The sequence below is a fragment of the Lontra canadensis genome, unplaced genomic scaffold (assembly GCF_010015895.1).
Source record: "Lontra canadensis isolate GAN:19392208 unplaced genomic scaffold, GSC_riverotter_1.0 scaffold79, whole genome shotgun sequence".
NCBI lineage: Eukaryota > Metazoa > Chordata > Mammalia > Carnivora > Mustelidae > Lontra > Lontra canadensis.
In genome coordinates this window covers 6,198,503-6,210,655 of record NW_022631073.1, presented here as the reverse complement: position 1 = coordinate 6,210,655, position 12,153 = coordinate 6,198,503, and the positions used below count along the sequence as shown (strand labels likewise).

Sequence of the window (12,153 nt, the reverse complement as noted above, 5' to 3'; positions counted from 1 at the left end):
TTAGGGTGCTGTTCTTGTCCCTATTTATGTTTGCCTCCGTCAGGTATAGTGTGAGTCCCCTGCTGGAAGCACAGTCAGAACGGGGGCACACCCGGGGACCGGAGCCGCTCAGAGGCCCCACTGCAGCCTTAGGCCTGTGCTGCCAGTAAAAGAACATATTAAAACAGAAAGTAAGAAGATGGAAGGACGCGGGAAACAGCAACACGTAAGTCTGTTAGGGAAGAACACGTCTAGTGACACATTTTTCTTTCAGTGTCTGATGAACAAATTCACTGGATTTGACTGATTTTTTTTATATTAAGATAATTAATCTTTCTACCTTTTATATCTGTTAAAGCACTTCATTATCACTTGAAAGGGTTAAATGAATTGGTCAAAGTCTCTGTTAGGTTCTTAAACTATTTCAGACAGCTCTAGCTTAACTCTAGAGCCAGGACAGACAGGACACAAAAGAGCAGCGCTCTCCGAGGAGTACCTGTCACCATGGCGGCGATGGTCAGCATCTCCTCCACACAGTCAAACTCGCAGGAGGCTAGGATAGACTTGGAGAGCTGCGGGTCAAGAGGAAACTCCGACATGATGATCCCGAATTCCGAGAGGTTCCCGTCATTGTCCAGTGCTGCCAGGTAATCCAGGTCTTCCAGGGCCTGCATCAAACTCTCTGGGGCTAGCAGAGGGAAAAAATCATCACCGTCTCCTAGAAACAAGATGGCGTGACAGGTCTTGGACCTCCCCTCCCAAACAGTGGGCAAAAAACGGCCTGCGAGACCAAGAATGTCAGGCAGTGAAGGAGAGTGATTTCTGAGAGGGGGACGCTAACGACGTGAGCGCCATGACTGCCCAGCGTGAGGCCTCGACAGTTTCCTGCTGCAGCGCCAGAAGGGGACCTGGTGGGGCCTGTTGGACTCCCTGTGTCATGAAGACAGTTTGGAGGGCCCAGGGAGCTTGCAGGTGGGGTACCTGACAGGAGCCATATAGAAAGAAGATGCAGAAGATCCACGGAAGGTCTCGACTCATCAGCAGAGCATGCAGAAGAAGCTGTGTCGGGTCCCAGAACCATCCAGGGGACTAGAGGGACAGTGCCAGCTGCTCTAGTGAGATCTAAGATAACCCCCATTTCTACCCACTGGACTGGGAAATTGCACAGTTCGTGGGGCCTTGGGTAGGAGACGTGGAAGGGAAGAGCCCCCGCTCCCACCAACCTGATGTACACTCTCCAGTGTCAGCTAATGGACCTGAAAAGCAGGACCTGAAAGGATCATCCTGCAACCCAGGGTAAAGGTCAAGAGTATAAGAATAAAAAATATCAGGCACCTGGGTGGCTCAGTGGGTTAAGCCTCTGCCTTCAGCTTGGGTCATGATCTTGGGGTCCTGGGATCGAGTCCTGCATCAGGCTTTCTGCTCAGCGGCAAGCCTGATAACCCCCCATCTCTCTGCCTGCCTCTCTGCCTACTTGTGATCTCTCTCTGTCAAATAATCTTTAAAAAAAGAATAAAAAATATCTAATACCCACCACAGCAAAATGTACAATGTCTAGCATCCAATAAAACATCATGAGGCATGAAGAACAGAAAATACAGTCCCATAATAAAGAGAAAAATTAATCCACTGAAACTGACCCAGAACCTGGAGAGATGACAGAAATAGTAGGCAAGGATGTTCAAGAGTTACTTGTCAGCAGGATGATTTGCTCCAGACCCGTATTTCTTCTTTAAGTTTATACAACATCAGTAATGACGTGTTCATCATATATGCTAATCCCCACCAAAAAAGATAATCCATTTATTCAAAGCAAGGTATTCTTGGCCTTGCAGAATAAGATGAGATTAATAAATAGTGTTTTTCACCTGTCCGGCAGGTGGTAGAGCCAATGCAGGCCACACAAAGAAGCAAAGCAGAGCATTAAGCTGCTGTTGTGTTCCTCCCCAGACACTGAAGGATTTCCGAGCACCTCCAGATCGCTTTCACTGTCTCAACTCCAGCAGGTGCGCCGTGAGCAGGAGATGAACACGATGGGGACCCAAGCGGCAATTTCACCTACTTGCATCCGGGAGTTCGATATAACAATAAAAATAACCTTATTTGCTGTTCCAACACTGACCGCTAAGCTACTTGTCAAAACTCAGGCAAACGGTGTAACTCCAAAGCCAGTCACCAACTCAGATTTGCTAGAACCCCTCGTTGCTAACAAGACACCATGAAAACACGGGGAAAAACCACTGCTGTTGGGGGAGAAATGGCTCGATGATGCTGATGGGCAGTTCGCCAAGTCTCTAGACCTTTCGGTGAAGAAGAGCAGAGCATGTAAGAGTCCTGATCTCAACCGGAGACACAGCAGTCGTGAGCAAAAGCTTAGTTCTGGAAAAGCAGGTGTCGGGGCTGCAGGGGCTCTTAAGAAGTAGCCCCTCCGAGAACCTGCCTGAACCCCAGAAACCTGCTCAATGCCCTGGCGCTCAGCTTTAATCCCCAGCCGGGAGAGAAGAACATTAACTTTCCTACTGCTTTTGAATTCTCAGAGATTTAACACGTAGCAGGGCAGGCCTCCCAGGAGATTCCTGTCCTTGCCCAGATTCTGCCCCTCTGTCTTGCCTGGGTGTCCGCACGGAGCACCGGTGCACTCCTCCTCCCCTCTTGGACAGCCCCCTGGGCAACAAAGACCTTGAGAAGTCACAGTCCTGGGAAGGAGACAGATGGGCTATTCAGGAAAAAAAGTCCAAGAGTTCTCTCAGTGAGCCATGACAGAACAGCTGACGTGCCAGAGAAGGTCCGAGAGGCGGTCGCAGACTCTCGCGTCTCAGATTAAACACAGCAGGAGGGTGCTGAGAGCACAAACTTAATTACTGACAACTGTTTAGAAACCAATTTCTATAAATCAGCAAACCTGCTGCGTTATAACTTACAGGATCTTTGGCAACTACCCGTAAGCATCTGGCTTCGCAGCCAGGCTGTGTCCCCAAAGGGCACCTGCACCTCGTTTTTATGCCCTGCAGCTGAGTTGACTGCACACAGGATTACGAGGAGGAGTAACTTCATCATTCTGTTCCTGTCCTGACGTCAGGAGAAAAGAGGATGTCCTTGGGTTTTCTTATATCAGAAGGAACAAGGTAATGAATGTAGGTTACGCCGGTGAAGGAACAAAAGAAGTAACTGATCGGGCTTTGCTCACGCTACGTTCCACACTTGCACACCTCCCAGAGCAGCTCATAAAACCGTCTGAGCTACAAAGCAGAAGGGTTTAGACGAGACTCTCCTCAGCAGCTGCTTAACCGTGAGCCGTGGGAACGGTGCCAACGGACGTCTCACTGGAGAACAGGGCAGGGGTCTCCCTTGGTCAACTGTCCCTGGTTACCCCCACCGCCCCCCACCAGGTAATACTCCTTAACCTACTCTCTAACCACTAAGGATCCAGGATTAAGGTTCAAACTGAGCGGCTGGAGTTGGAAAGAATCTGAGAGGGTGGCCTCCACGGGCGAACGGAAGAGACGCATTTTGAACACCACGCCCACGGCAAGGCCCGACCCCGGCCCGGCAGGAGCAGACCCTCTCGTACCCAGCCTTGCCATGGACGGGGCTCGCCGGCAACAGCGCCGCTCCCACCGCCTGCTGGGCACCGGCTGCAGCATGAGGCAGGGGCAGCCCAGGCCCTCTGGGCTGACCCAGCTGTGCCCTCAGGCCAGCTCTGCTCCATGCCGTGCCCTGGAAGGACACCCTCGCAGACCAGAGAGCCACAGGCACCTCACGTCACTCGCACGGCCCAGACCTAGCAAAGGACTAAGGGAAAGAAAGGAGCAGAGTCCAGCTCCAGGGTCTGCCTTGTTAACGTATTTCCTTTTAAGGATAACATTCAACTCATTCACCCACTTCTTCTCAAGCCACTTGTGTCTCGTGCTCTTGGCATCTGCGAGGCCCTGGGGGCAGGGGCACACATGGACGGGCCCAATCTTGGCCCTTCTGGAGTTGGAGGTCTTAGGAGGGAGACACACACATACACCAACAACCAATTTCCAATGTACGGAAATGCAATTTTACCCCAAGGGCCTCTTCTCCAGGAAGTGCGCCCCCACTCCAAGAAGCAGGATGCTGTAGCCCGTGACCACCTCCCAGACTCCCACTAACCTCCAGCCATGGCTGCCTGGCTCGGGGTGGGGCCCTGCTCAAACTGAGCCCATGACGCTCTATGTTGGGGATTTCAGAGTCTGGACCAAGAGAAGCTCAGGAGTGTGCAGGGGCTGACTCGGACATCACAAGGCTTGGAGAACACAGCCGGGATTCTGCCATGAGAACTGACAAGAGCAAAGAAGACCCAAGACACACGGAGATGAGACTCTGCCAAGGTTGTTCAGGTCTCTCGTGTTCCTGAGGCTTGACTTCTTCTCACTCTGGGTTTCACGGGACACCCCAATCTCCTTATCTTCCTCCACTGTGTTTACACTACTGTGAACCACATGGCTGGCTCTCACGTCCAGAGAAATTCTTTTTTTTTTTTTTTAAGATTTTATTTATTTGTCAGAGAGAGTGAGCACAGGCAGACAGAGTGTCAGGCAGAGGCAGAGGGAGAAGCAGGCTCCCTGCCGAGCAAGGAGCCCGATATGGGACTCAATCCTAGGAAGCTGGGATCACTACCTGAGCTGAAGGCAGCTGCTTAACCAACTGAGCCACCCAGGTGTCCCGAGAAATTCTAACTAATACACCACAGCAGAATCATCCTGTGTTGAAGGAACAGGGTCTCCAAGTGCCACTGGAGCTTAGAAAAGGTAGGGGCCACTTTGGCCTCTGGAAGGAACAAGAACAGCTGCCCTCAAAGCTCTCACTATGTGCCTGGTACCTGCATTCATATCTCTCTCTCACACACACACACACACACACACACGGAGAAAGACGACAGATAGCATTGAAGTCACAGCTTGAGAGGACTAAAGAAAAACGAAGTTTCTGGTCCCAGCTGGTTTTAGGACTGGGACTTGGGCACTATGCACAGCTCAGAGTCCACAGGAGGAGAGACTGACGAGTTAGGAGATGGCTCTGGGCTGACGGTGTAGACTTTAAAGTCTTGGGACTTCTAGGGAATGGGACCCCGGCTGCTCAGAGCCCACAGGCCTGTTCTGAGCTCAGGTGAGAGTCACGCAGGTGGGGACAGCTACAGGATTGACTACATGCCGGTCATGTAAATGGATTTATCTTGACAACTTTGTAAACCAATTACTTTGATTATGCTCACATTCAGATGAAGAAACTGAGGCCCGAGGGGCTGACAATGCTGATGTTACATGGGGAGCAGGGGGCTGTGACCGGAGCCCAAGCTTCCTGGTGCGGTCCCTCACCTGGGCCCCTCTGCCCTGGCTGGCCGAGTATGGCGGGTTCCCGTGGCTCGCCCCGGCTTTATCGTCAACAGTGTCCCCTTTCATCCTCCAGCATCCCGGCCTAGAGAGTAAGTCCCTGCATGTGGGACCCATGAAGAGCCTAAGGCGAATCAAGAGTTGAAAATGCTTCTGTTCTGTGCCTTCTACAGTCTCTCCCTTCTCCTCTTCACTTTCTTAAAAATTACTTTGTTGCTTCCGAGACTCTCCAGGATCCTCGCTCAGCGGCTCCCGAGTTGTTCCAGTGTGTTTGTGCCTGTTTTCCACACTCCCCCTCCACCGAATACAGCAACACACTCCACGAGCGTGACTGTCACTGATGCAGACCTTTAGAGGGGGTTCCTGCCCGTGCGGTGTTGGGCTCTCCACTCATGTCCGGGGCTGTGGGGAGCGGCCGGCAGCTGGCGGGGGGCTCTGCGGTGAGGCTGTCTACACGCACCAGCATGTGCACGTGGCGTCTGGCCCCTTCCGCCTCTCTCTCCTCTGAGTACAGACTGTCCTATTTAAATACACTTTTGCAAACCCCAAAGCAAAATCCCCCATTTCCAGCGATGCAGAGACAAGCAGAGGTGCTTGCCAGTGTGCACACAAACGTGGCTTTTCCGTGGCAGACAGGGTTCTAAAAGATCTGGACTCGTTGAGTCCCGACTCCTCTGGTGAACCTCCTGCAGCATCTCCGCAGGTTGAGCCCCTGCAGCATCTCTAATCCCTCGCTCTGCTGACTCCAACACTGGCCTCCGTGGCTGTGACGCGATTCCGTCCCCACGTCCGTGCCCTTCTCCTCGACCACCCAGTCCCATCCTGCCACCGCGTCTGGCAAGTCTGTGTGTGGGTTCCTTCTTCCCAGGTCATTCCAAAGCCAGTCGTCGCAGCTACACGAACTGTGCATCCAGACGCAAAGATGACATCTGGGGCAGGTTGGTAGGTTTCAGCTAGTTTGTCCCCAATTTTTGTGTAGGTGCCATTGCTTCCCAGAGGGCAACATGTGCTCATTTGACCCTGGGCCTCCTGACCCTGATCAGCAGTGATCCTGTTGCTCCTGATAGAAATAAACCTGCAGCACCAGGGAAGAAAAAACAATGGATTCTTTCTTTTTTTTGAAGAGCTCTACATCAACAGAGTTCAATGAATAGCCTGTAGCCTAGTTATGCCAAATTCACTTGCACACAGCTCATGGATCCTGAAAGGGGTAACAGGATGGCTGCGCTGGCGTAGTTCAGTGGTAAGTTGAGTTAAATGCACCAGCTGCAAGCATCATCTTTTTTTCCTTCTGAACTGATGAGTCAGGGCGAATCCACAGTGAGCTTTTTCCCTCAGCACAGCAGACACAGTTCTGTGCGTGTCCTCGGGAGCCGACAGTAAACGGCGGCCCTAGCCTGCAGCCCCCGCTGCCAGCTCTAGGCATAGGCAGCGCGGAGGGGCCGCCGGGAGAACGGGGGGTTCTTCCCCGCTGCTGTGCTTTGCGGCTGGCTTTGTACAGAGGCTGCATCTCTTCCATCTTGACGGTGCGTCACCAAACATCTACTGTCTGGAGCCAAGAAGATGCCCAGGGAGTCAGCACGTGGGGATTCTGGGCCTGCAAGAGGGGCAGCGGAACGGGAGCTGGAAGAGCAAGTTTCACAAATGAAGCGTGTTTCTTCAGAGCGTGGTCTCCGGAAGGTCGCTGCAGGGGTCACGGTGGCCGATTGGCCTCCCACAAAAGCCACGCTGTTGCAAGCTCTGAGGTCACCGAGGGGAAACCCGAGAAATGGGCGCACGTGGCAGAGACCCTCGCTTTGTTCCTCAGCAGCCAGAAGGGCAACCGGGAGAAGGCGGGTGGAAGCTGGAAAGTTCGGGCACCGGGGCCACGGGAATGCGGCCACCAGCACCGAGGGCCTGCCCAGGTCCCCGGGCCCCACCCCCGCGAGCGGCCCACAGTTCCCGCCCCTCCTTCCCCTTCTAAGAACCAACGCACCGGCTGAGGCCCCAACACACAGGCCACAACCTCGCGTCACATCCTCAGGCGCTGCGGTCCCCGGAGCTGCTGCCCCGCACGTGGGCGCGTCCGCTGCAAACGGAGGCGTGTCCCTCGTCAGTTCTCGGCACCTCTTCACAAAGGCTGGCGCCTCTGGAGGACCTTCCTCTTACTGAAGCTCCGTGTCTTGCCAGCCTCGGGGACCCGATTGGCGCTAAGGCCAAAAGCGTTTCTGCAGCGCTTGCGAGCCTGCTGGCGCCGCGGGGCCGAGCGACGGGAAAACGCGGGAACGGAGGGAAAGCTCCGCGGAAGAGTAGAGCCTGCGCGAGGCCTTCCGGCCGCCACTTCCGGCCGCCACTTCCGGCCGCGCTCCCTGCGCGAGGCCTTCCGGCCGCCACTTCCGGCCGCGCTCCCTGCGCGAGGCCTTCCGGCTGCGGCTCTCTCGTGCACGTGTGGCCAGGAGCAGCACGTCCGCAGGCGCCGCTCGCCCTCCCCGGAGTCTCAGCGAAACCGCAACCGCTGGTCTCACACGCGGGACAGGAACGAGTGGGACAGGAAGGAGTCCCTTCGTCTGAGCGCGCTCGTGCGCCTGAAGCACCAGCGAAAGCATCACAGCTCTTGGTCGGGGAGCTTTACGGACATCAAGCGCGGGCTGCTTCAGCGACGCCAGGCCAGGGCCGGGATCGAAGCGGCCGCTCCCACGGGGACTACGGCCCCGACGCGCGGCGGGAAGGGCCGCCTGAGGAAGCGGCCTGTGGCGCGCTGGGGCCTAGCAAGGGCCTTCCCGGGGCGGGGTGTGGGGGGGCGGCTGGCGGGGGGCACCCAGGGAAGGCACCCCTTCCTGCTCAAGCCGCGGAAGACGGTGCTCAGCAGGCCGCGTCTGACCCGCCCCTGCGGGCTCCGGGGTGGGGTGCGGTGGAGAAGCACCCCAGACCTTCCCTCAGACGACCCGGAGACAGGTTTGGGCCCGCGGGTCTCCTATGTGTTCAAGGAGACTCTGGCAGAGTCCCCTCCGTCTGCGCGCGGGACCTAATTTCTGTGACTCGGTTTCCTCATCTGTAAAATGGGGTGAGTCCGAGCATCCCCCCCCCCAAAGCGTTGTTGCAGCACGGACGACCATCCGCGCGGGCGTGAGACGGTGCTGCTGCCCCGGGAGGACGGGCGTGTGCTTAAATGCATGAGAACAAGGACCGCATTTGCGCCTGCCCACCTTCCTCGCCGCGGACTGTGGATGTTGGAGGCTCCTCCCTGTTCCCCGGACCGTGCAGGCAGAGCGGCGGCAGCGTTCGCCCGCCAGGTAGCAGAACGTGTGAGAAGGCCCAAGGTCCCGACCAACCTTCCTGAGCTGAGCAGGCCCGTGGCCGCCCTGCACACCGCTGGAGCCGCCTGCCCCGTGCCTTCTCGGCCTTTCCGCAGGCCTCTGCTGCTCCTCAGAGAGGCCGCGGGCCCAGGGCAGGGGGGCCCTGAGGGAGACGGCGGCACCTCTGGGTGACGGGACCCTCCGTGGAGAGATCCCCCCCATCCCGAGAACCATGGCCGGCCTGAAACCCCAAGCTTGGTCCTCGGCTTCAGAGCCTCGGCCCTGCAGGAAGAGCTGCACCTGAATCACAAAGCAGGGAACTTCCGGGGTGCTCCCCGGGGGACCGTGCGATGTAGGAGGAAGGACGGTTGGTTGACACGTGTCCCACCAGGGACACTGAAGGCTGCCCGAAGTACCCTGCCCCCCGCTGCCGGCAGATCCAGAGGCCACACTCAGCCGCCAGCGGGTCTCCAGGCCCGGCCCCCCGGGCGCCAGGGGCCAGTGGCAGACGGTTCTCCACGGTCCGGGCAGATAGTTCTAGCAGCTTTTAAACAAACTCCTTCAGAGAATGCTGCTCTCTAAAGGCAGAAATGCTGGAGCACAACCCAAGCCCACGCTGGCCCGGCCTGCCCCAGGCGCCTGCTCTTTGGCCTGGTGGCGGGCAGAGGAGAGGGGGCCCGCCTCGGGCCGCACCCGCCAAGCACAAAGCTACCTGGTCTGTTCATGAAGTCGCAGTGGCCTAGGCCTGCGATGTCTATTCTCTTCAGGAAGAGCACCATGCTGGTCAGGTTGGCCTCCTGCATCTCCGCCGGCTTGAGTGGCCGCATGTCCTTGGAGGCAAACTCCTCGGAGTACAGACAGAAGAGCTTGCCTAGAAGAAACCGAAGAGGGTGGTGTGAGCACGCCTAGGTCGCCTTCAGTCACGGATTTACAGCCGTTTCCACGACCGTGGGGCTACCTGAGGAGGACGAGCCAAGAAGCTGCTTGCGCATGTCGGCCTGGCTCCGGCTGATGGGCTGCGTGACCAGGGAGTCTGCCCGTATCCTCGGGTTGTACACCTTGGAACAGAAAGACAGCACGGGTCACATCAGACACTCGGGGGTTCCAGGCGGGGCCGATGGCCGCATGTGGTCCCTCACGTCACCCATGACACACTCTGCTAGGCCCCTCCTCTGGTCCGGACTTACTACAGACCATGTCTTGACAGAGAAATTGCCAGCGCCTTAACAAATGGATTTCAAGGTTCCATAAACATGGGACCTCGGCACCATCTCCTGAATGCTAGCAATGTCACTTCTTAAAGCACGACCCCGTGATGACGACAGATAGGCATCTGCCACACGGAGGAAAGCGTTATGGCTGCTAGTGCGTCTCCTCGAGGTTCTATGCGCCTCCTCTAGGGTCTATGCGAATTATGACCTCAGCGGTCTGACCTTGATGACAGCCGCTGAGCTCTCCCAGGCCTGGATCAGATCAGACAGGAACTGCCCGTGGCAACAACAGTCACTGTTTTCTCTTACAGGGGCTGGGTGGGGGGAGAGGTGGGGTGGGGAGACAGCCCTGGGTCCTCAGTGGTGCACTAATCCTGTAAGACCTCACACTGGCTCCAAGGGGACCTTCAGATCAGGGGGCCCTGCTCTGTGCAGTGAGACAGTGAGATACTCAGAAGTTCCGGTTTCCTCGAGGGATAAAAGCTACATAACTGCTGATAACGTGGAACAGATCAGTACTTGGGGAGGTTCTTTCAGTTCTTAAACGCTAGGATTTATGTTCCAGTGTCTTTGAGAGTTTGAGATCTACTTCCCTTTTTCTAATTTTTTTCTTTAAAGGTAGTAATTTTATCATATCAACATTCAAGCTAAAACTTGGTAAGATGAAAGTCCATATACTTGAAACTAATTTCCGGTACCTCAGGGAAGACCCTAATCATTTTGGTTACGGGGCTACCAAAAATACTCAGGAGATGTACACAGGGAAAGGCTGATGAGAAGTCCGACACTTTGCCTTGCTGGCATCAGAGCTGAAGAAAAACCACTGACAAGGAGATCCACCGCCTTTATGCCTTAGTAGTTGTGTCTGTTCTCAGGACGTTTTCCCGTGGCACCTGAAATCAACTCGGTTTGGGGATTACCTACCTGCTAATGAGAGGCCCGACCGGGTAAACAAGCCTTGCAGTACTTTCCCTTTGTGCAGGGGAGCCCATCAGGGAGCCCCCTCTCCCAGATCACAGGCTTTGTCCTCACTTCCCAGTGGATATGGTGGCAGGAACCCAAGGACAATTACCAGCAGAGGGTTTACCGACTTGATAGTAATTACCTTTCTCCTTTCCACACCCACATCAATAACAAATTTGACTGTGTTGCTCCAGATCAGAGACTCTCCAGAGCTAGCAGTCAACAGCACTCTTCTCTGATAAACTTGGCATCTCTTTTCTGTTTCATCATTTGGCTTGAACAACGCACATTTCTCTTTTGGATACAAAGGAATGACCACCAGCTCTCCAAGATCTGGGTTTAAGTTAGATCCTTCTTGACAGACGATTTCATAGGCTTTCTCAATATCCTAAAGTAAAAAACAGTATCATCCATGAGAAGAAACATGTCACAAACAACTTTACTACTTAAAAAAAAAGTCTAATGAAAAAAATGTCTAATTAAATAAAACTATAGGCAAAAGCTACATAATATATACAAGGAAAGACCTGTGTCGTCGTCTGTGTAAGTCAGTACATGAAGAGATATAACTGGATGAGAACGTTTCTTTGGGGAAGTTAAATATAATTTATAAACAATTTCATTGCTTTTAGTCCAGAATGGTTTTCCTCTTGTGAAATGTGCTATTTGTGCCTTCATGCACTTACCCTATGTTTCTAGCTTGATGCAGTTTCTCAAATCCATTACCAATGATGGGTAAACCTAAGTTATTTTCACATCAGTGATGATGCTCTAATGGTGGCAGAGTTAAGAATTACAAAACAAGTGCTGGGTGTCCAATAAAAGCATGTACACACACACATTCTGTAATCAGGGTCTCTGGGTCACTCTGAAAGTTGTCTTGACCCCTTAGCACCTTAAGACAACATACAAGCAATGAAGTAGGCAGGAAATATTCACTGCTAATTCACACACCTTGGCATGACTCAGGCATTTAGAAATACCCTTTTAAATTGTTTCACTGCCAAATGTATTGGAAAAAAAAATAATTTCCCCTAAAACTATACAGAAGTAAGTGGTGCAAAACACTCAAAAGGCAGCGTGTTTTAGACAGTATTTTTCTATTTCTCAAGTACAACTAGTTTTTTAGGACCTCATGTAAAAAAGATGTCACTTAATTCTTATACCATTTTCATTTAGGTTTCTAAAATTTCTACTTTCTTAAGGGCCCAACTAACTACCAAATGGAAGAAGCCTCATGAATTTCACAAAAATTCTAAAGAAAAAAAATGACTTTCCGTGACTGTTTGGGTTTTAAGACCTGTTCCGTTTTCTAGTGCACTCGCTCACTCACTCTCCTTCCTTCAGTTCATTTGCAGAAGAGGGTTA

At 53.7% G+C, this 12,153-nt stretch overlaps 1 protein-coding gene across 1 annotated transcript in view; it reads right to left on the bottom strand.

The window, feature by feature from the left end:
* Positions 1-12,153, bottom strand: part of DHX32 (DEAH-box helicase 32 (putative)) — a 36,937-nt gene that overhangs the window by 4,820 nt on the left and 19,964 nt on the right. The window contains exons 4-7 of the mRNA XM_032882100.1: positions 10,928-11,173; positions 9,570-9,669; positions 9,324-9,482; positions 476-667 (exon numbers count right to left, since the gene is read on the bottom strand). Of these exons, the coding sequence (XP_032737991.1) occupies positions 476-667; positions 9,324-9,482; positions 9,570-9,669; positions 10,928-11,173 (697 nt within the window). The remainder of the gene's footprint in view (positions 1-475; positions 668-9,323; positions 9,483-9,569; positions 9,670-10,927; positions 11,174-12,153) is intronic.